Raw genomic sequence first — 21,512 nt, forward strand, 5'->3', positions numbered from 1 at the left:
CTGACTTCATACATACACAGTCATACATCATTCATATATGGAAACCTAATGGGATGGATTCTTGGGTTTTGGAATCAGTAGCGTATAGTGAATTCTAACGTTGACCGGGCAAGAATCTTAACCCCCCTGATAAGTCTATTGAGAATTACTGAGCCATTCCGGGTGGAAAACGCAACGCTCGTCCCAAAACACACTGCCCCATTTTTTCGCGGACCGAGGCCGCCGGTTTAGACGCGGGGCAGGGTGTTTCAGGACGACGGTTCTTCTTCTATTACATTTCTGAATGGAGAGGTGCGCGTCTTTGCGCAATGGAGAACCGGGGACGGCGAAACGGGTTTTCTAATGGCCACTCATTAACAATTCGGCCGAATGCAAATGAGCCCCATTTGAAAACAAAGGCGACTTAAAGGGTGAGGGGCTGCTAATGTTGTTATGTAGGGTTTACACAGACCGGGCCATGGCCTCGTTGGCCCCAATGACCGTACGCCTCTGTTTGCCACATTAACAAAATCTATGAACTGAATGCCCCAGGTTTATTGGGTAAAGTAAGAGATGACATAAAGAGATGGTCTTCTTTGCCAATGTCTCTGTGAGGGAGGGCTGTGGGGCTTAAGATGAATATTATCTCCCAAGATTGCCATTCATTTTCTCAGCCTTACCCCTGCAGTTTCCATTAAGCCGGTTCAAGGAGTTAAAATAGGTTTTCAGCTTTAATAAGAGTAATACGAAACCAAGAATAATGCCTAAAGAAACATTTAATACCTAGATTCGATCTATCTACTGTAGCTAATCTTAAGGAAGTGCCACGGTTGTGGTACTTTTCCTCTTTTTTATGTCTGTGGAGTTACTACTTTATACCATTCGGTGGGGTTAAAATATGTGAGGATCCCTTCCCTACCTATTTTCCTTTTGTTTTTGTAACCCGCAATCTTCTCTGTCAAACAGGCGAGTAGAAACAGACTAGACGTCACATTAATATTGATATCAAATCACATCACTCAAAATAACATTCCTGTTGCGTCTCGTCTGAATGCACCTCAACAGCCAGGACATAAAGAGAATGTGGATAGTCTGTGTAGTCCATGAATGTAAAACGCTGTTTGTCGCTGGTCTTAGCATTGTTGTTGTGGAGTCTTTATTAACAGGAGATGTTTTTAAGAAGAGTACTGTCGCGTGCGCCTATAAACGATTGACAAGCAAGTCGGGCGTGCACAGAGGCGCAATGGTCAGCACCAATTCGGTTGCGCTCAGCAGAGACAACCTATGTGTTCTCAATATCCCTATCCACACAGACAGGTAGCGAGATTAATACCAAATGTATGCTTCGTCCGACGAAGGAGTCCCATGAATCCACTTTGATCCAGTACTAGAGGGAGTGTGCGATGCAATAAGGTTAAACTCCTTACTGGAGTATGTGTAAAATGGTGTTTAATGAAGTTTAATTCATTCATTAATCATCATCATCAGCCTTTAACTGTCGTCGAGATCCTACGTATATGCCACGTCCAGTGGTGGAAAGTAACTAAGTACATTTACTTAAGTACTGTACTTAAGTACAATTTTGAGGTGTTTGTACTTTACTTGAGTATTTCCAATTTCCAATACTTTTACTTCTACTCCACTACATCTCAGAGGCAAATATTGCACTTTTACTCCACTACATTTACTTGAAAACTTTAGTTACTAGTTACTTTTCAGATATAAATTATAATATAATGAAACATACATTAACCACTTTAAACCTATTTTATATAGGCTATTTGAAAATAGCCGATCTACAAGCTCACAACGCGTCGCATCGCGACGCGTTGTGAGTTTGTAGATCTGCTATTTTCAAATATTTAGTACTTTTACTTTTGGTACAATAAGTACATTTTGATGCCAATACTTTTGTACTTTTACTCAAGTACATTTTTAATTCTGGACTTTTACTTGTAACAGAGTATTTTTATATTGCAGTATTGGTACTTTTACTTAAGTAAAGAATTTGAGTACTTTTTCCACCACACGTCTTCCCATCGGGTCCTGACGGCCATTGCTGCTCCCAGTTCTTGGAACGCAAGTCCAGTGTCCCTGGAGATTGTGTCAGGATATGTATGAGGCCTGTGTCCTCTGGACGATTGGGGGAGCCACCATAGATGGATATCCGATATTACTTGATCCTTGGAACGGTAGCAGTGACCAGCAAAGATGACTCTACGACGTACTACGGTTTCACTGATTATATATTGATGAAGTGACATGGATGAGTAGGAATAGGTGTGTAGATGGAATGAGGTGATGTGGCGGAGTAGGAACAGTTGTGTAGATGAAATGAGGTGATGTGGAGGAGTAGGAACAGGTGTGCAGATGAAATGAGGTGAGGTGTGTACTACATGGAACGAGGTGAGGTGGAAGCAAGGTAGGAGTGATGGGAGAGACACAGACTGTGACAGTGATAAATGGTTTACATCTCGACAAGAGTGTCTTTACTGAACTGCAGCGCTGGGACCAATTCAGGGGAAAATAACGGCACTGAATAGTGTGTGAAAAACCCCTGTGACCCATGAAAAGCCCATTTCATGTCATCTTGTTTCCACTTTTACATCAATTATTGGGTGAGAAGAACGTCTCAGATATAACCGGAGGAGGAGAGTGGACGTAGGTCCACACTGTCTTTCCACAATTCAACATTTGACATTACTGTCGAGTGCTTATCAAAGCATACAGTACCATAGTTACCATAGTAATGTGACTCTGTTATACCAATAAGTTTGGTGTGGCCAGCCTGTAACGGTGCGCCCATTATTCCGACAACCCGTTGGTCCGACTGGCCCCATTATAACTAACCCTAAGTAACCCTAACCTACTCCTGTGATGTCGGAATAATCGGAGGTCGGAAATATGAGCGGACTCCCCTGTGATCAGTCATCTATGATGTCAGTCGTCTATATCTACAGTATATACTGTATGTATCAGTGGCCCATTGACTTCCAATATTAAAATTAAAGTTAATTATTGAAAAAAGTACAAAACGTATGTGAAAGAAAATGTGTGCTTCTGTAGCCTACTCACAGTGCGCATACAACGTTTTGGTGCTGATTGGTGTAGCGGTTTGCAAGATTAGCTCCAGACACACAACACACACAGACCCTCTCATAGACAGCGTTAAAAAAAGGACAGGAAAATGGTCTATGTACAGTAGTATATGCATGATATATGGCCAAAGCTGTGACTAGATAATAACGTGTTGACGGTGGTATAGTAAGTTCAGAGTGAAATATAGAGAGAGAGATAGTGACACACCAGGGGCCTGGGTTGGCTGCCTGCTCCCTGTAAATGTGGACCATATCAGAGGGGTAAAGACCTGTGATTCAGTTCACAGACAGGGTGATTCATCATTCAATCAGTGAACTAGACTGAACACTGAGCTGGGTTGCAGCTGTCGTCACATTTTAACCCATTAAGACCTGTGTCACTTTTTCATTTGAGCTACAAAGCATTATTTTACACTTTGGCTATTCAAAAATAGCAGATATACAAATCGAGAGAATGTGTGCAAATTAATTAATTTACATTCTTTTAAAGCGAAAATGTTTAACTCAAATCTTTGCTTCTGGGGGTCCCTGGAACAAAATATTTTGAGATGGGGGTCGGCGACCAAATACATATCATTTTGGGTGGTCCTTGACATGAAAAAGTTTGAAAACCACTGATATAGAAACATATGTTTTTCAGAAAACCGAACACATTTTGCAGAATCGGAACCTCAGGCCTCAATGGATTAACTACAGCTACAGTTTTGTGAGGCAAGAAGATGGTGAAGGTGTTTGTGTTGAATTAGTATCTTATGCTAATTACAATGCGGTATGGATCTAACCTGAATCCAATATCATTCTATTCTGAGGACGTGAAAATCACATGTAACACTGAAGGGCTTTAAATGTTCTGCAGCTGCTTTTGTTTAGTGCAAATTTAAGACAGATTTTTTTGTATTTTTCTGATAAAGAATGTTCCTGATTTTTGCAACGTTACGTAGGTGAAAAATATATATACTGTACTGTATCTAAAGAACAGAGAGTTATCTTCTGAAGGTCTCTGCATGGGAGCTTCAAAGAAGGGCAAAGAAGTTATCTATATTTCTCATCCTCATGGCATTTCACACTAAATCCTGTGACCCATAAATGACAGTGAGCCATCTATATAGTACTATATATATGTACCAGGTCCTGACCTTGAGCTCTGCGGGAGGTGGATTGGTGAAATGACCGAGGACTACCTCACTGGTGTCATCATCTGGTGGGGTGGCGTCAGTGGATGCTCCCACTAAATTGGCCACTAATTGACATCATAGGAAACTCATTCCAGTGTAGATGGCTGCGCGCGCGCACACACACACACACACACACACACACGTCCCCCCCCGCCCCCTCTCTCCAATGGATGGCTAATAAATAATTTACTCAAGTTCATTATTCATCCTGCCCAAAGAGCAAACATTTTATTTGGAAAACCAATAATTCACAGTAAATTCCTCGGTGTTAATTTAACTATGAGAGTGTAAAAATATTTATCTTTGTGGGTCTATTTGGGTGATTTGTTTTTAGCATGTAACACGCTTAGCAGAGTGATACACATACATGTAATGTTAATTTCACAGTGTGTTCTAGCCAGCATCTTCATCTTTGTCCTCTGCTTCTTCAGTATGTGAGCACGAGGGGTTTATTGTGGTTGTGTGTGCACATTTTGACCGAAAGAGAAGGAGAAAAAGAGAGACAGAGGGAGAGAGAGCGTAGAGCGATACAGAGAGAAATACAGAGAGATACGGAGAGAGAGAGGGAGAGAGATGGAGAGAGAGGGGGGGGGACACAGTGGGTGGTGAAGCTTATATCAACTAAACCAACCAGAGCAGAACAGTGTGGGAGTGCCTCAATACAATTCCTCACTTAGTCAAGACAATTCACTGTACACACACACACGCACGCACGCACGCACGCACGCACGCACGCACGCACGCACGCACGCACGCACGCACGCACACACACACACACACACACACACACACACACACACACACACACACACACACACACACACAGTCCTCTGCATTGCAGCATTGTCAAATAAATCTACATTTTCTGTACACAGAACAATTTGCATTTTACCATCCTACAAGATTTAGAAGAACAACTTAGAACAGAGTTCACACTTTTTATTCCACTGTTAGGGATCAAATTCTGTGATCAGATAGATTTTTATTTTATTTTGACAGAAGTTACTGAAGTCCCACATGAATCACCACTATTAAGTAACTGTCTGCCTCTACCTGCCATACAATTGTCTACAGAAAGGAATATCCTACAACAAAAAATAATAATTTATCCATTTGAAGTGTTAGATTCGTTTAATTTTATTTCAATTCATCTGACTAGACATTTTAACAGAACACCCAGAACTGAACACATTGCAGATGAAAGCTTCCATTATCATCAGAGCTTTGGAGACCATGTGTCGTGTGACGCTTCACTCGTCAAAAATCACGCGATATGTCGGCAAAACATAAATTAGGCTTCCCACTTAAAGATATAAAAGTTAAAGACTTCACCCATTTTCAACCTATCTTCATATAATTGGTCCTCCTCACTAATAGTTATGATGAAATGGTACTATTTATTTCTACTTGGTTTGTGTCTCATAGGAGGGCTGTGGACACTTCAGAAACCCACCTGCCAGAACAAGATTTAAAACATATATTTTTTTATTTTTGTTAACGCAAGAAAAATGGCTTCCATTATAGCATAGAAAGCCTGCCGTTTCTATTAGCTTGGATTCCCCATCGATGATGTCACTGGTAGGCGGGTTTCGGAACTGTCCACAGCTCTCCTCTGAGACACAAACCAAGTAGACAAAAATGGTACCATATTATCACAAGTATTAGCGAGGACCAATTATATGAAGATGGGTTGAAACTGGGTGAAGTCGTCCTTTACGTAATCAAGTTGGTTAACCATGTTCTAAATGCTATGGACAATCTGGGCTCATATCATATTTAATATGCTCTGTGACAGTGACACGGGGCATAAGTCAATGTTATCGCTATCATGGTGTGATGCTTGTCATGACAGATACATCACACGTCAGGGACCTGTCATTACAACAGGGTACGTCACTGTGCCACAGTTATCAAACCTGACAACTCTGACAAGGGGACAAGCTGAGCTCACTGTGGTGGCCGTTTCGCTCAGAGAGAGAGAGAGAGAGAGAGAGAGAGAGAGGGGTGTTGAGGGTCATGTGAACGAGACTGTGCAGCTCCTGTGATAACGATATAATAACTTGACAGCTCCTAGTGATTAAAGCTCGACTACTCTAATACCATGGTTGTAGCGTGTGGATCACTATTTGGATCATTATTGTGGCGCTGGTGCTGGATCACTACGTGCATGGAGTGAGGCGCGGAATGGAGTGAGGCGGTCATAAATTGACTTGTGGGAGCAAACTTCCAGTCCAAACCCCTGACTCCTCCCCCCTGTACTGAAATACACAAGTTCTAACAGATGTGTCATGTATTGTGTAGATCATGTTAAATGATTGTATGTGTGTGTTAGAGAGAGAGAGAGAGAGAGAGGGGGGGGGCATGCCAGGATGTCCACTGGCAGACTAAATGAGGAGGCCATTTTTAGACTCTCCATCCCTGGTCTCCATAACAACTAAAACACAATGGAGACACACTAATGATTTGTAGAAAGAGGGAGAGTCGGAAGGGGGGGGGGGGGGGGGCATGAAATGAGACATGGTAGAGGTAGGAGGAGGGAGAGGAAGGGAAAGGGAAAGAGATGACGGAACTAAAAGATGTGTGAACAAGAAATGAGAGAAAAGCAGAAGATGAGGGGAAGGAAAAGTGAGGTGGGAGAGGTGCTGTTTAAAGAGAGAGAGGTGTGATGCTATATGAGGCCCTCCGATGGGACACGTTCATTCTGTGCATGACTCTGAGCTATTTTAGTTTCCACCAACCCCACCCCCCAATGACTTTTCTCTTAATTAAACCAGTCCCACATGTCCTAGGCACTAGGGATCAGTGTTGATTTCGTCGACTAAAACTATGACGAAAACTGTTCGTCGGCTACCTTTTTTTCACTGAAGAAAACCAAATAAAAACTAAGCTACGATGACTAAAACTAAGACTAAATATACTGACAATTTTGTCAACAAATAAAAACTAGATTAAAGTGTTAGGGGGGGACTAGTGGAGAAGAGATCCAGTAGAACTAAAAGACAAGTCATTTTATGTTGCGTTTGCGCTTTGAAAATAGCATTTAATAGCAGCGTGTAAAATCAGCCATTATGACGCCATCAAGGCCCACCAAAATACATTTTAATCGACTAAATCAACTGTAGATTTAGTCGACTTTAATCTTATGATATTTAGTCGTCTAAAACTAGACTACAGTAAAACATTTCAGGTGACTAAAATATGACTAAAACTAAATGGAATTTTACTCAAAAGACTATGACTAAAACTAAATCAAAATGTACTGTCAAAATCAACACTGCTAGGGATGTGACTAATTCTCACCACAATACCTGTGGCACCGAAATGGCGAAAGAAAAAAACTAAATTCTATCACTTGTTTGTCGATTGCAAGTCACATCACTGTTTGCATGAGTGAATTAACCTTGTGATACTGCCTGTCTGTCTGTCTGCTGCTTGGAACTGGGAGAGCTGCGGCGGGGGGAGAGGGGAGGGACGGCTGTTAGTCTGACGACGCTCGCGAGTCGCAGCTCACCTCCGCTCTCCCATACTGTTGAACAGTTAATGCAAGTAAAACCAGTCAGTCACACACTACAAAATCATGCTACCAAATAAACCACCATCAGTGCTTCAGTTTAGAGGAGAGAAGGTGAGAAATGCGTGCTATCTTTTGTTGTATGTAGCTGTTGATATTTTATGAAGGCAAAAAAAAGGACAACAATTTTCTGAGAACACTTGCTAGAGCGGCAATTGGGTCAGAACCGGCCTTGCCCCTTCTCTACTGTTCTATCAAACACTCTTGTCCAGTTTAAACCATTTATTGCAATGATATTGCATTGTATTTGGCGGTGTGGCTCTGCTTCACAAATGGTCAAGTAAATAGTGTGCAAAGACTTAAGCTCTAACTAGCATGAACTAACTCGCATGATGTTAGCGTAAACATCAAATCTAGCATCTGTCATAAACAACATGCTCTCTAAACAACAGTTTTGATCAAGCAAACATATGTCTATCGATATGAACAAGTAACCACCATATTGTACATTCTGCATATCTCTGCTGTCCGGCAGAAACCAGCTAACTCCAAAATGTTCATTTTTCAGGAAATGAAAAAAAGTGGAGTTTGGAGGTTTTGTTCATCATTGATAAGAACAGCTGAATGGACCTCCAAGCTCACAATGAGGTTGGAGGTCAAAAGGGGGTGGAGCCTGGAGTCAGCAAAACCAGCTAACTCCAGTGGAGTTTGCTGGTTTAGCATAGTTTGAGGATCCAATAGACGGATTTCCGCGCGACGTCATCACAGAGCAGAATGCGCAATCTGCGCATGCTCGGGGAAAACGAATTGTTGCGCCGTTCACTCTGTTGTTATGTTCGGGAGTTAGATAGCCATAATTCTGCTATTATAGGCATAATAGGCATAATGCTGCTATTATATACAAACAGATCCAACTTCCGACAAATCATTTTTATTGAGTAAACAAGGTATTACAAACTGCATAATTTAATCTACTTTCATTAAACCCGGTGAAGAATATTTATTTTATGAATGGACATTTGACCAGAGCTGCTGCGGGTAATGGCGCCCTCTATAGGCTACCCCCGGATCTGCACGGTCATATCCTCTCATGTTTACTAACAGGAAACCTGTCTATAGAGTTAGCTGGTTTTGTCAGAAGCGCTTTTAATGCTTTTCATTGGTTCAATATTTTTTTTTACCAACACACAGACGTAAAGGGTGTTCAATGGCCCTGATTAATGGAAAAAAATGCAAAAGCGTCAAAATGGAGTTAGCTGGTTTCTGCCGGACAGCAACGATTATTGTATAACACTATGAAAATAGGCAACTATAAGTGATACAAGGATAGAGGAGTGCCAGGGCGTGAGATTTATTCCGAAGAGGTGAGTTTTCAGTCTGCAGTAGAAAATGGGGTGAGCGTCTGCAGTCTTGACTGATGGGGAATATAATTCCATAGCTTCTCCTTCTTTGTTTTCACCTCTTCACTCCATCTTCATCTTTCACTCTGGAGGCATCCTGCTGAGAGGAGATAAATGTGCGTGCAGAGAAACTGTGAGAGATGGCTGGCAGGGTGAGAGAGAGGTTCAGGACCAGGGAGAATGGGAGAAATTCAGGGGAGAGGTGTGTTGCAAATCACAATGAAGGTAGCTGGGAGGACAGGTGGAGAAGATGGAACGGCCAATTAACGGGGAACTAAAGAGAGAGAGAGAGAGAGAAAGAGGGTGGTTTTGTCATCAGTTTGGCCACAAAGGTGTGTTTAAGAAGTCTGAAGAGCAAGAGATCAGACGAAGAAATACAAAATATAACTTCGGAAGGACGTCGGACCCGTGTGTGTGTGTGTGTGTGTGTGTGTGTGTGTGTGTGTGTGTGTGTGTGTGTGTGTGTGTGTGTGTGTGTGTGTGTGTGTGTGTGTGTGTGTGTGTGCGTGCGTGCGTGCGTGCGTTTATGTGTTCATGTTTGTTTATGGATGTGTGTGTAACACTGCCACACAATACACACAAAAGTGTACGTGACGTGAATCTGTGTACCTCTGACAGGGAGAAGAGTGGTTGTGTGGATGTATGTTTGTGACGTACACGTCTCCGCATCTGTTTGTTGTGTGCCTCGAGTGTCTCCTGTCTGAGAGCGTCCTACAATCGCCTTCATGGAGCCGCTGTCTTTGTTCTGTGTGTAAAGAGCAGTTGTCACTGCCATCCTCCCACATGCAGGGGAAACAGCCAGGAGCCCCAAAACGCACGCTGCTTATTTTCTCCCATTGTCCTCAGTGCTATAATACCCCCCTTATCTCAGTAAGCATATCGCATCCACTGCAGCAACTGTGTGTGTGTGTGTGTGTGTGTGTGTGTGTGTGTGTGTGTGTGTGTGTGTGTGTGTGTGTGTGTGTGTTTGTGATAGTGTGGACCTGTGCATGTTAGTTAGAGGTATATATCTTTGTGTTTCTATGTACCAAAATGAACAGAACATACTTGGACACATCATTGTATGTTCATGTGAATCTCCAAGACAATAATATGTTGTGTGTGTGTGTGTGTGTGTGTGTGTGTGTGTGTGTGTGTGTGTGTGTGTGTGTGTGTGTGTGTGTGTGTGTGCGTGCGTGCGTGCGTGCGTGCGTGCGTGCGTGCGTGCGTGCGTGCGTCGGTGTCTGTGTGTGTGTGTGTGTGTGTGTGTAGGATCCTGGCCACTGCAGGGGCACACATGAACATCCCTGTAGACCTGAGGACTCTCAGGGCAGTGCGAGTTCTGCGGCCCTTAAAACTAGTCTCAGGAATCCCCAGTGAGTACTACAAATTAATAACATGTCTACATTTATGTGGTGTGGTGTGGGTGATGGCTCATTTAAGCAGTCACACCTGGCCTAAATCCAAACTAATTGGACTCTGAGCTGGGTGTGACTGCACACCTGCTGTGAATCGCACAGGATAAATCAGTCATCCTGTTGAGAATCGATACGCACAGGATAAATCTGTCATACACACACACACACACACACACACACACACACACACACACACACACACACACACACACACACACACACACTCAGAGACAGCAATTCCCATCTGCTCTGGCTTGTAACATCTTGCCCTCTTTCTACAATAAATGTGTTTGAACATCTACTTGGCTGTGTCCCTGTTCTGGGCACCAGTGTAGCAAGACAACGGCCACCTCTGTGGCTTGGGTTCCTCCGACACAAGGACACAGTCAAGTAGATGCTCAAGCATATTGTAGAGAGGGGCTACTTTACAAGCTGGAGCAGATGGAATTGCTGTCATGACAGAGGCTCTCTCTGAGTGTGTGTGTGTGTGTGGGGGGGGGGGAATGACTGATTTGCCCTGTGTGCATCGATGCACAACAGGTATGAGTCCAATTAGTTTGTATTCAGGCCAGTTGTGACTGCTTAAATCAGCCATCAACCAGAGTTTATTCTTAGGAAGGAGTGGGTCTCTCTCTCTCTATATATATATATACTGTATATATATATATAGAGAGAGAGAGATTATATTGTAGGAAGTTGTACTGGCAAAAGGAATCCCATAGAGACAAATTTAAGCTAGCCATTGAGACTGTCACTATGTCATTTTACGTAGGAGTAAGTTCTAGAAAGTGGTTTCCCATTAAACTTCTTCTCCATTTAGGTCCTTATCAATTGCTTTGCTAGACACTATAGAGGGTGGTAACGTACATTTTTTTTATGGTGAGAGTCTCATAGAGGATGATTAGAGTGTTTCCCTGCAAAATAATGAGTGTTGATTTGAACTCTGAGGCCACATACAGCTGGCACTAACGGACTAAAACGGTGGGCCTAATGAAAAGGGGCAGTAAACTTTATTGCAATTTATGACACTATTTGCGTGCAGAGTGCAGTCTAGTCAACACCAACTCAGGACTCCTGAATTGTTGCCCTCCACCCTCCTGTCTAGCATCAGGATCTTAAGCTCTGCAGTGTTATTAGCTCGCGCCGAGGTGTGCGCCTCTTTCCTTTCCTGGCTGTGACCTGGGTTGGCTCCCACAGTTTTTTTCCTATATTACAGTATATTATTCACCCAAGGTAAACACAAGGTATAATTTGAACTAGAGTGGTATAAATCCAGTATATTATGAAAAAGCACTAGGAGCTATACATTGGACAGGAGAGATATCTGGTCTAACCCAAAATATATAAATTATGAAAGAAAAAAAAGAATAAAAAAAATTCTGGGCATTGAAATATAGATGTATTTATGTATGGGGGTATAATCTGGATTAGAGAGATGTAACTTAATAATGCATTACTAAAATAATTACAATGTGAAATACATATGGGGAGTATATAGTTTGTGCTAGAGAGTTGTATTCTGGCTAGCCCACTAACCCTGTCTATATAGTTTGGCCGAGGGTATATTTTGGTCTGTTACACCGGCTGTTAGATATGGCTGCCATTAGACAAACTTATTAATTGTCAGTGGAATATAGCTGACACGCCCACATCCGGAGAGACTGTTTTGACTCCCAGTGCTGATGGGAGATTTTGTTAGCGCCTGCATGGAGTAGTTTGGTCATTCTCAAACTTTTTTTATTTCAAGGACCCCCATAATCCATGTTGAGAAGTTGTAGTTGAGTAGTTGATGGCCAAGTGCGCAAGCAATCATCACTCTCAGAGTTACATTTAAATTTACATTTACAGTGTTATGACGAGGGCCTGACCTTTCAGAAACTCCTCTGTTGTGATGTTCCCAAGGTCTGCAGATCGTCCTGAAGTCCATCATGAAGGCCATGGTCCCTTTGCTGCAGATCGGCCTGCTCCTGTTCTTCGCCATCCTCATGTTCGCCATCATCGGTCTGGAATTCTACAGCGGCAAACTTCACCACACCTGTACACCCACACCTGGCATCCTGGGTATAAGCTACCTCTACACTGTAAAATCATCAGTGTTAATTTAACTTGTGTACAAGTTGGGTCCATTTGTGTTTCACAGTGATTTTAGAACAACTAAGGGCTGTTATTAGGCACGATGCATAGTCCCGATAAGATGAGATAAGATAAGACCTTTATTGATCCTGTGAAGGAAATTCAGTCGCCAAAGGAAGCAGTTTTTTACTAGAAGAATCATTTATACAAGAAAGTAGTGCCTGACTGCCTGCATAAACAATTAAGTTGCTATGCAAAGCTCAGAGCAATACTCGATATCTGCCTTGTTTTAAAGTAATATGAAAACTAGGCCGGCCGGCCGGCAGGTGGACGGGCCGCATCATCACGCTCATGTCACTATGACTAAGCCATAATAACCATATAAGGAGTTCCCAATGCAGCAGCACCCACATATGGAGTGTGTTGTCTAAACTCAATGTGTCGTCATGGTATCAGGCGCAAATAAATCAGTCAGCTCCATATATATGGAGCTCTAGAACCATCACTACCCTATAGTGGGTTGATATTGAATTGAATTTGGGTTGATATTAGTGACCAAATATGGCACCGGCCGGCGGAACACGACAACAGAAGGGTGACATAGGTGTGAGGGCCGCGTAGCGGCCTCGAACCTCTAGTTTGAAAGATTAACACTGAGGATTTTACTGTGTAGAATTACAGTAGAGCGATATTGAAATATTGGCATGTGCTATCACATACAGTAGCTACATGCATAAATAATACTCATCAGTTTCTTACCAAATTATTACTTGATTACAGACACATTCAAGGCTACCCATTTGGTAGGTGATAATGCACAATGAGGTGTCCCTATTTCAGTTCAAGATGAAAACGTTTTTTAATTGTGAACATTTCTGAAAGATTTGGCGATTTTACTTTTCTTTTCTTTTTTAATGGAAATGTAAAAAAAAAAGAAGGGATACTTACTCACGCAACCCAAAAAAACGGTTCCCCAACCGTTGTGAAACACTGTAAAAGAATATGTGAACAATGTGAAGCACAGTGGAGTTCCCTCTGCCCAGTCCATCCAGAAATGAGTATTTCCATGGCCATGTTATAAGCTGGGTTTTTGACGCAGAGCGTGGGCAGCCATCCTCCCTTCAGTATTTAAAGCAGATTGTTTGGTAAGGAAGGACAGGAAGCCAAGAAGAAACAATAATGACACACACACACACACACACACACACACACACACACACACACACACACACACACACACACACACACACACACACACACACACACACACACACACACACACACGCACACACACCAGGATTATTATAATACTCAGACAGAGCACTCGTGAAGCCTACATCCTGTGATTACAGTCTTCAGCTTTAACCAAGTCCAGTTGGCTTAAACTGTCACAACACACAAACAGAACAAAATAACTATTTACTTTGAGGAGAGGATGTGAAATGATTATGATTATGCTTTTTTATTCCAGCAAAGTGAATAATGCAGTATGCTACAGTAGATCATAGACAGGCAATACACTCTGCAATAAAAGCTAGCTAGCAAGACAGGTGGCTTGTATTGTTGCTATTGTTGTCATTAAGCTTGCCCACGCACGTGCATACACACACTTGCAAACCCAGGCGCACCAATAGACATCAAAACCAGCTTCATCCTATGTAATTAAAGCCAGTAGCGCAGCACGCTACAATGGCTCATTGTACACTCATGGTTGTCATTAACCTCCGAGCCATTGCCAACACACTGGAGTTCAAAGGACCAGTAGATAATAACACAGATAGATGGACTGAAGTAGAAGTGATCAGGTTACCATTCAGATCGTATGACAATGACATCAGCTGTGTACTCGTTGTTCCATCTCAGTCTTTGAACTCATACTTTCACCCAAATTATCTTTGAAAATATGGAGCATAATAATTTCTTTGTTATTAAGTTGTTAAGGGGCCGATACACGAGACATTTTGTTTTTATGTTTTCTTCCATTTAGCATTGCAAGCTTGTAGATCAGCTATTTTCAGTGCACGACACCGGCCCGCAAGTATAAATCCGGCTTTACGTTGCCTCACACATGCTGTCTGTTCATCAGTGCTTCTTTCTTTCCATCCATGAATCACCCTGACTGGTCAGAAAATGAGACAGTGGACTCGTCTGAGTCGGAGTTCCCGTGTGGCGTACGTCAATGTCCGGCTAAGTACATATGTAGCGGCACCTGGATCGGCCCTAATGACGGCATCACCCAGTTTGACAACATCTTGTTTGCCCTGCTCACTGTCTTCCAGTGTATCACCATGGAGGGATGGACCACTGTCCTCTACAATGTAAGATTCACACACACACACACACACACACACACACACACACACACACACACACACACACACACACACACACACACACACACACACACACACACACACACACACACACACACACACACGCATGCACAAACGCTTGCATGCACATACACATACCTTGTGAACATCTACGAATCAGACCTTACATCACTATATCTCCTTCACAGTAAGCTGTCAAGTAGCCGAAACCCAAGAGCAAATAGATGAGGTGTAACAGTGTTGCATTACTATACAGGCCCCATTACCCGTAATGACCTTTATCAGGATTCATGGTCTCCCACCCACTGATGTGTGCAGATTGGATCCTTCAATCGCTCCCTCCTGCACTCTCAGACGCTCCGCTTCGTGATGCAGAATTAGATTTCGGCCAAACAGTATGAGAGGTGGCTGGGCCGTGATTGCGGGTGTCCACACACTGCAGAGCGCTGTGTGGATTCCAGCAGGCTCAGCGGGGCTCTCAGCTCGACTGTCAGCTCTTCATTTATATTCTATTCGTTTCAGAGAAATATATACCCCCGCAGTTTGGATGGCCTGGATGGAAGACCTTCTGTGTTATACCAGTTGTTTAAAAGTAGCTGCCTTCATTAAGGCAAAAGATGGGATTTACTTAAACATATCGATTTCACACATACATACAGTATTATACATGTACTATATTTGAAAGGATTTCAAAACAAAAACAAGGATACAAAAACAAGTTTTTTTTGTAAAACAGTATGAGAGGTGTGCTCTTCAGCTCTTGTAACTCAACCTGTATGGCAGAGGGAGGCAAGGAGAAAAACAGTTGACTGTCATCAGCATAACAGTCATAGGAGAGATTGTGTAGTTTGGGAGAGAGAGAGATGGATGAAGATTATAAATTGGTGGTGTGAGACATGAAGGAGAGTAACAGAGAGGTAGAAGGAGCTAGCTAGTGCATTTTCCGGCAGCGGCATCTCATCTGCCGTGGCGTTCACACAACCCAAGATTGGTTGTGATGGCAAATTGAAGTCTTTTGTGCACCTTTACAATCTGGACTACCATTAAATCAAATATACCGTATTTGACAATGCTTGCATTGTGTTGAAAGTCGGAATGTAATGATGCATCGTGAGAAAAAATGTATTCAAACGATTTAAGACGATTTAAATTGATGAATAAAAAATGACAGTGAATAAATGCTCTACTGTTAGATGTTTCTGATTTGGTGGAAAAAAATCGGAGCCCGCAGCTAAACCATGCTGTGTTTGTTTTGTGGTGTTGCTTCCAGTTTCATTTCAAACTGACTTCTGGGAATTGCAGTTATAACATAATAACCAGATAATCACCACTGGTGTCGCCAAAATGACAACAAAAATGAACTTTATACGCATGAACCTCACCCAAGCCGGAAAATAGAAGATCTACAAGCTCACAACGTGTGGCATAACGATGCGTTATTTAGCGTGAGCTTGTAGATCTAATACTTTTAATGCACAACACCGTTGTATGACACAGTATACATTCCTGGGCCACTTCACCGATCCTCACTCTTCCCAGACCACTTGGCACAGCCTACACCAAATCTCTTCCCCAAAATTAGCCAAGCTTGTAGATATTTCTGACGAATGTTCGCCTATTGCGACTCGCCTAAAATAGGAATGCTAGGGTTCAAGTGGTTAACAGAATTATTTAGTGATTTGTGTGCATGTGATGTAGTGTTCAGATGTGTGATCTAGTGCTATTTTGCAGTAGCTGAGCTCAGTAGAGAAACTTCACACACATAGACAAGAACACAGGAAGGCAGTGAGACAGATAGACAGACAGACACAAGCATATATATACGGTAGACAGGTACACAGACAGGCAGGGACACAGTGCAGTACAGAGCCGTACAGTACATGTAAGGTGTGTGTGTGTGTGTGTGTGTGTGTGTGTGTGTGTGTGTGTGTGTGTGTGTGTGTGTGTGTGTGTGTGTGTGTGTGTGTGTGTGTGTGTGTGTGTGTGTGTGTGTGTGTGTGTGTGTGTGTGTGTGTGTGAAATATATGGAGCATATAGAGCAATGAATCAAAGGCAGACATGCTAGACCAACCAGGCAGTTGGTATGTTCACCTCTGACTGTTACTGAGCACAATGTACTGTACATATTTACACTGCCGCACGCGCACGCGCGCACACACACACACACACACACACACACACGCACACACACACACACACACACACACACACACACACACACACACACACACACACACACACACACACACACACACACACACACGCACACACGCACACATACCCAAGTTAGTTCTTACATTTCATTGGCCTTCTCTTTCTTTATCTACATGGATGAAGGCAGATGATTTGCCAGAGTGATTGTATTTTATTGACTTACAGTATATGCTGCTGATTGACTTTTATTCAGGCACATACGCACGCACGCACGCATGCGCACACACACACACACACACACACACACACACACACACACACACACACACACACACACACACACACACACACACACACACATACACACTATACATTTCAGTGTCCTTCTCTTTCTTTATCTACATGGATGAGGGCAGATGATTTGCCAGAGTGATTTTATTGACTTACAGTAAATGCGGCTGATTGACTTTTATTCAGGCACAATTCTAGAGCCAGCTGGTGCTTCACAAAGGAACCTCAACCCAAATCACCCACTAATATGTGCTGTAATCTAATCAACAGACATGACAAATGCCCCCCCCCCCCCTCTACACACACACACACACACACACACACACACACACACACACACACACACACACACACACACACACACACACACACACACACACACACACACACACACACACACACACACGCACACACTAACTACAAAAAAACACTTTATTCATACTATTGATTCTTCATTTTTCTTCAAATACTGTATTAAGCATTCTGTGTTTCTGTACGTTGGTTTCATTCCTTTCTCTCTGTCAGAACAATGACCCTGATGCCCCTGTTTGTGCTGTTTGTGACCTCACTGTTCTCTGGCTTGAGCATGTAGCATCTGGCCAAAGCCCGAAATTCATTTTAGTTGTATAAATGCCAGCTTCACCCTTGACATATTTGGCCACTGGATTTTCTCCATCATGGCTAAAGGTTGGATTTAGTTTGATGGTGGTGTTTACATCCTGTCATTGACATGACAAATACTGTACTGTATACTGTATATTCAATGTAGTTGAATGTATATGCAGTATAATATTGTTGTGTGTCGGTCAGGCGATGTCTGTCTTATCTGCGTGCAGAAATGGCCATACAGTATATGGACTGGAAATTGAGACGTGTTGTCAACGCAATAAGCCCCAGCAACGACAGCCAGGCTGTTATCAGCCAAATATTCGGATATCCGACGGTGTAAATCCGTACGTCACATGCCCATATGTGGAGGCACCCATGGGTGTGTGTCCAGATTATACCCATATGGAGATCCCTGCCATCCCAGGGCAAATCGGCATTGTTAGGCAAACGGCTTAATGCCCATATTCGGCTGTCAGTCTCCACATATGCCCACGTCCATATGTGGAGATCCCTGATGACAGAGAGACAGAGAGGGAAAGAAGGAGAGAGGGATAGGGATCGGGGGAAGGAGAGGGGGTTAGTGGGGAGGGGGAGAGAGAGAGAGAGAGAGCCTATTTCACCCACACAATAACCTGGAGAGGGAGAGAGAGCCTATTTCACAATGCTGGGTAGCAAAACCTTAACACACTGCTCAATGCCTTTTTTTTTGTACTTCATCATATGATATTATTGCAGTGGTCTTTTTTTTAAGTGGCCAGAGATGTAGAAATTACAGCTGTTCTTCTTGTATTTCTCCTGCAGACCAACGATGCCTTGGGCTCCACCTGGAACTGGCTCTACTTCATCCCTCTCATAATCATCGGCTCCTTCTTTGTCCTCAACCTGGTTCTGGGAGTTCTGTCTGGGTATGTTCACATAACCACACATCCTAAGAGTTATTTTAACTCTGAGAGTATACAAAGGGTCCATTTGGTTACATTTGTACACTCTCTGAGTTACAAATGGATAACATGTCAACAAACTGTTGAGAGAGACTTACCAAAAAAGAGTTGGCTGTATACACAGCATAAGATTTACTTGCATAGCAAATGTTTTATCATTTGATTTGACTTGCTGTACAGTATATTGTAGAACTACAACTGGAACGTTTCCATTTATTTGAGAAGATTTCTCTGATTAACTGACAGACAGGGAGGTGGCGTGCTGAATGGCATAATGTGCTGGTTGGCTGGCTGGCTGTACTTCTTACAGGCTACTGTTGCTGGCAAGCCAGACAGCAAGCTGTCTGGCAGATTCATTTTCTTTTTGGTTGATTGGCTGTCGGGCTTCTTACTGTCAAGCCAGGAAACCTTGTTTTTACACGGTGTGACAGTTTATGCAAGTTAATGAGTTTTACTGAAAGGTTAATGGGCAATCCACTGTCATGATCGCCACATGGGAGAGATAGAAGACCCCCCCCCCCCCCTTGCCTCTGATGTTGACTTTTGTCTTGTCTCATCTCCCCTCAAACTTTTCTTCTCATCTCCTGTTGGCTCCTGTCCTCCTGTCCTCTCCTCTCCTCTCCTCTCCTGTGGTTGTGTGATGAGGAGAGTTCAGTTCTAGACAACTGTAGCTCTCTCCCTGGTGACTGTCTGGTGTAAAACAGATTTTTAATCTCAACAAGAACACCGTTCCAAATACCATTGAGATGATGAACAAGCAGGGTAAATAAACAATTCTGTCGTGTGTGTGTGTGTGTGTGTGTGTGTGTGTGTGTGTGTGTGTGTGTGTGTGTGTGTGTGTGTGTGTGTGTGTGTGTGTGTGTGTGTGTGTGTGTGTGTGTGTGTGTGTGTGTGTGTGTGTGTGTGTGTGTGTGTTGTACAGGGAGTTTGCCAAGGAGCGAGAGAGGGTTGAGAACCGCAGAGCCTTTATGAAGCTGAGGCGGCAGCAGCAAATTGAGAGAGAGCTGAACGGCTACCGAGCATGGATCGACAGAGCAGGTGGCATTAGTCTCAATCAGTGAGCTTTCCAGGGAATTTCTACAGATGTGGGTCTTAGTGAGAAATGGAGCTTGTTTCACTGGAAAGCCTGAACACTGACACTAACACGTCCATTATGGACCGCAGGGCAGCGTTGATTTTGACAGCAAATTTTGATTTAGTTTTAGTCATAGCCTTTTGAATAAAATTCCATTTAGTTTTAGTCATATTTTAGTCATCTGAAATGTTTTCATTTTTGTCTAGTTTTAGTCGACTAAATATCATAAGATTATAGTCGACTAAATCTACAGTTGATTTAGTCGACTAAAATGTATTTTGGCAGGCCTTGATGCCGTCGTAATGGCTGATTTTACAATTGGTTGCGTGCTGAAAATAGCCGATCTACACGCTCACAACACGTCGCAGTGCGACACGTTGAGCTTGTAGATCGGCTATTTTCAGAGCGCAACACCCGAGCGCTACCAAACATAAAATGACTTGTCTTTTAGTTCAACTGGATCTCTTCTCCACTAGTCCCTCCCTAACATTTTAGGCTAGTTTTTATTTGTTGATGAAATTGTCAATATATTTAGTCTTAGTTTTAGTCATCATAGCATAGTTTTTTTAGTCGACGAAATCAACACTGCCGCAGGGCTAATCTTGTTCGCCACATTCTCCGCCAAAACAACCACTTTTCAAACAACCACAGATAGGGTCCCAGCCAAATCGGCCAAATCTGGCATGAAATGATTTAACCACTTGAACCCTAATATCGTTGCTGTCCGGCAGAAACCAGCTAACTCCATTTTGACGCTTTTGCATTTTTTTCCATAATGATATTGAACACCCTTTACGTCTGTGTGTTGGTAAAAAAAAGATATTGAACCAATGAAAACTATTAAAAAGCGCTTCTGACAAAACCAGCTAACTCCATTGGATCCTCAAACTTTCTGCTAAAGTCCACCAAAGGGGGATGGAGTTAGCTGGTTTAACTGACTCCAGGCTCCACCCCCTTTTGACCTCCAACCTCATTGAGAGCTTGGAGGTCCATTCAGCTGTTCTTATCAATGATGAACAAAACCTCCTAACTCTTTTGTTTAGTTTTTTTCATTTCCTGAAAAATGAACGTTTTGGAACTGGTTTCTGCCGGACAGCAGAGATATACTTTGTTGACATGGGTGCCAAGGGCTCTATACTTGGTCCACTCCTTTTTTCCCCTCTACACCAATCTCTTCTCTGAAAATAACCAAGCTTATAGATGTTGAATGTTCACCCCAGTATAGGAATATTAGGGATGCTAGGGTACATGTAAAATAAAATACATGTTATAATGGGGGCGGTCTTAGCAATTATTGAGTGGCTGTCTGGGAATCTGAAGGTTCAATTCTCGGCTCACATAGTCTACCTGTCGAAGTGTCCCTGAGCAAGATACTTAATGTGGAGACCAGAAGTTATTCCCCTTTCCTCCTATAACATTTACAAATTCCAATGTAATACTGGTCATAATGTGGTCACTAAGTAAACTGTTGCTTTC

At 42.8% G+C, this 21,512-nt stretch overlaps 1 protein-coding gene across 1 annotated transcript in view; it reads left to right on the forward strand.

The window, feature by feature from the left end:
• cacna1ea (calcium channel, voltage-dependent, R type, alpha 1E subunit a) overlaps window positions 1–21,512 on the forward strand; it is a gene marked incomplete at its 5' end in the record, with an annotated part of 151,689 nt that overhangs the window by 78,868 nt on the left and 51,309 nt on the right. Inside the window, 5 exons of the mRNA XM_084066543.1 lie at window positions 10,415–10,518; window positions 12,463–12,621; window positions 14,761–14,951; window positions 18,822–18,925; window positions 19,884–19,999. Coding sequence (XP_083922669.1) covers window positions 10,415–10,518; window positions 12,463–12,621; window positions 14,761–14,951; window positions 18,822–18,925; window positions 19,884–19,999 — 674 coding nt within the window. The remainder of the gene's footprint in view (window positions 1–10,414; window positions 10,519–12,462; window positions 12,622–14,760; window positions 14,952–18,821; window positions 18,926–19,883; window positions 20,000–21,512) is intronic.

This window comes from Gymnoscopelus microlampas, assembly GCF_963454915.1.
Source record: "Gymnoscopelus microlampas genome assembly, chromosome: 9".
Lineage (NCBI taxonomy): Eukaryota > Metazoa > Chordata > Actinopteri > Myctophiformes > Myctophidae > Gymnoscopelus > Gymnoscopelus microlampas.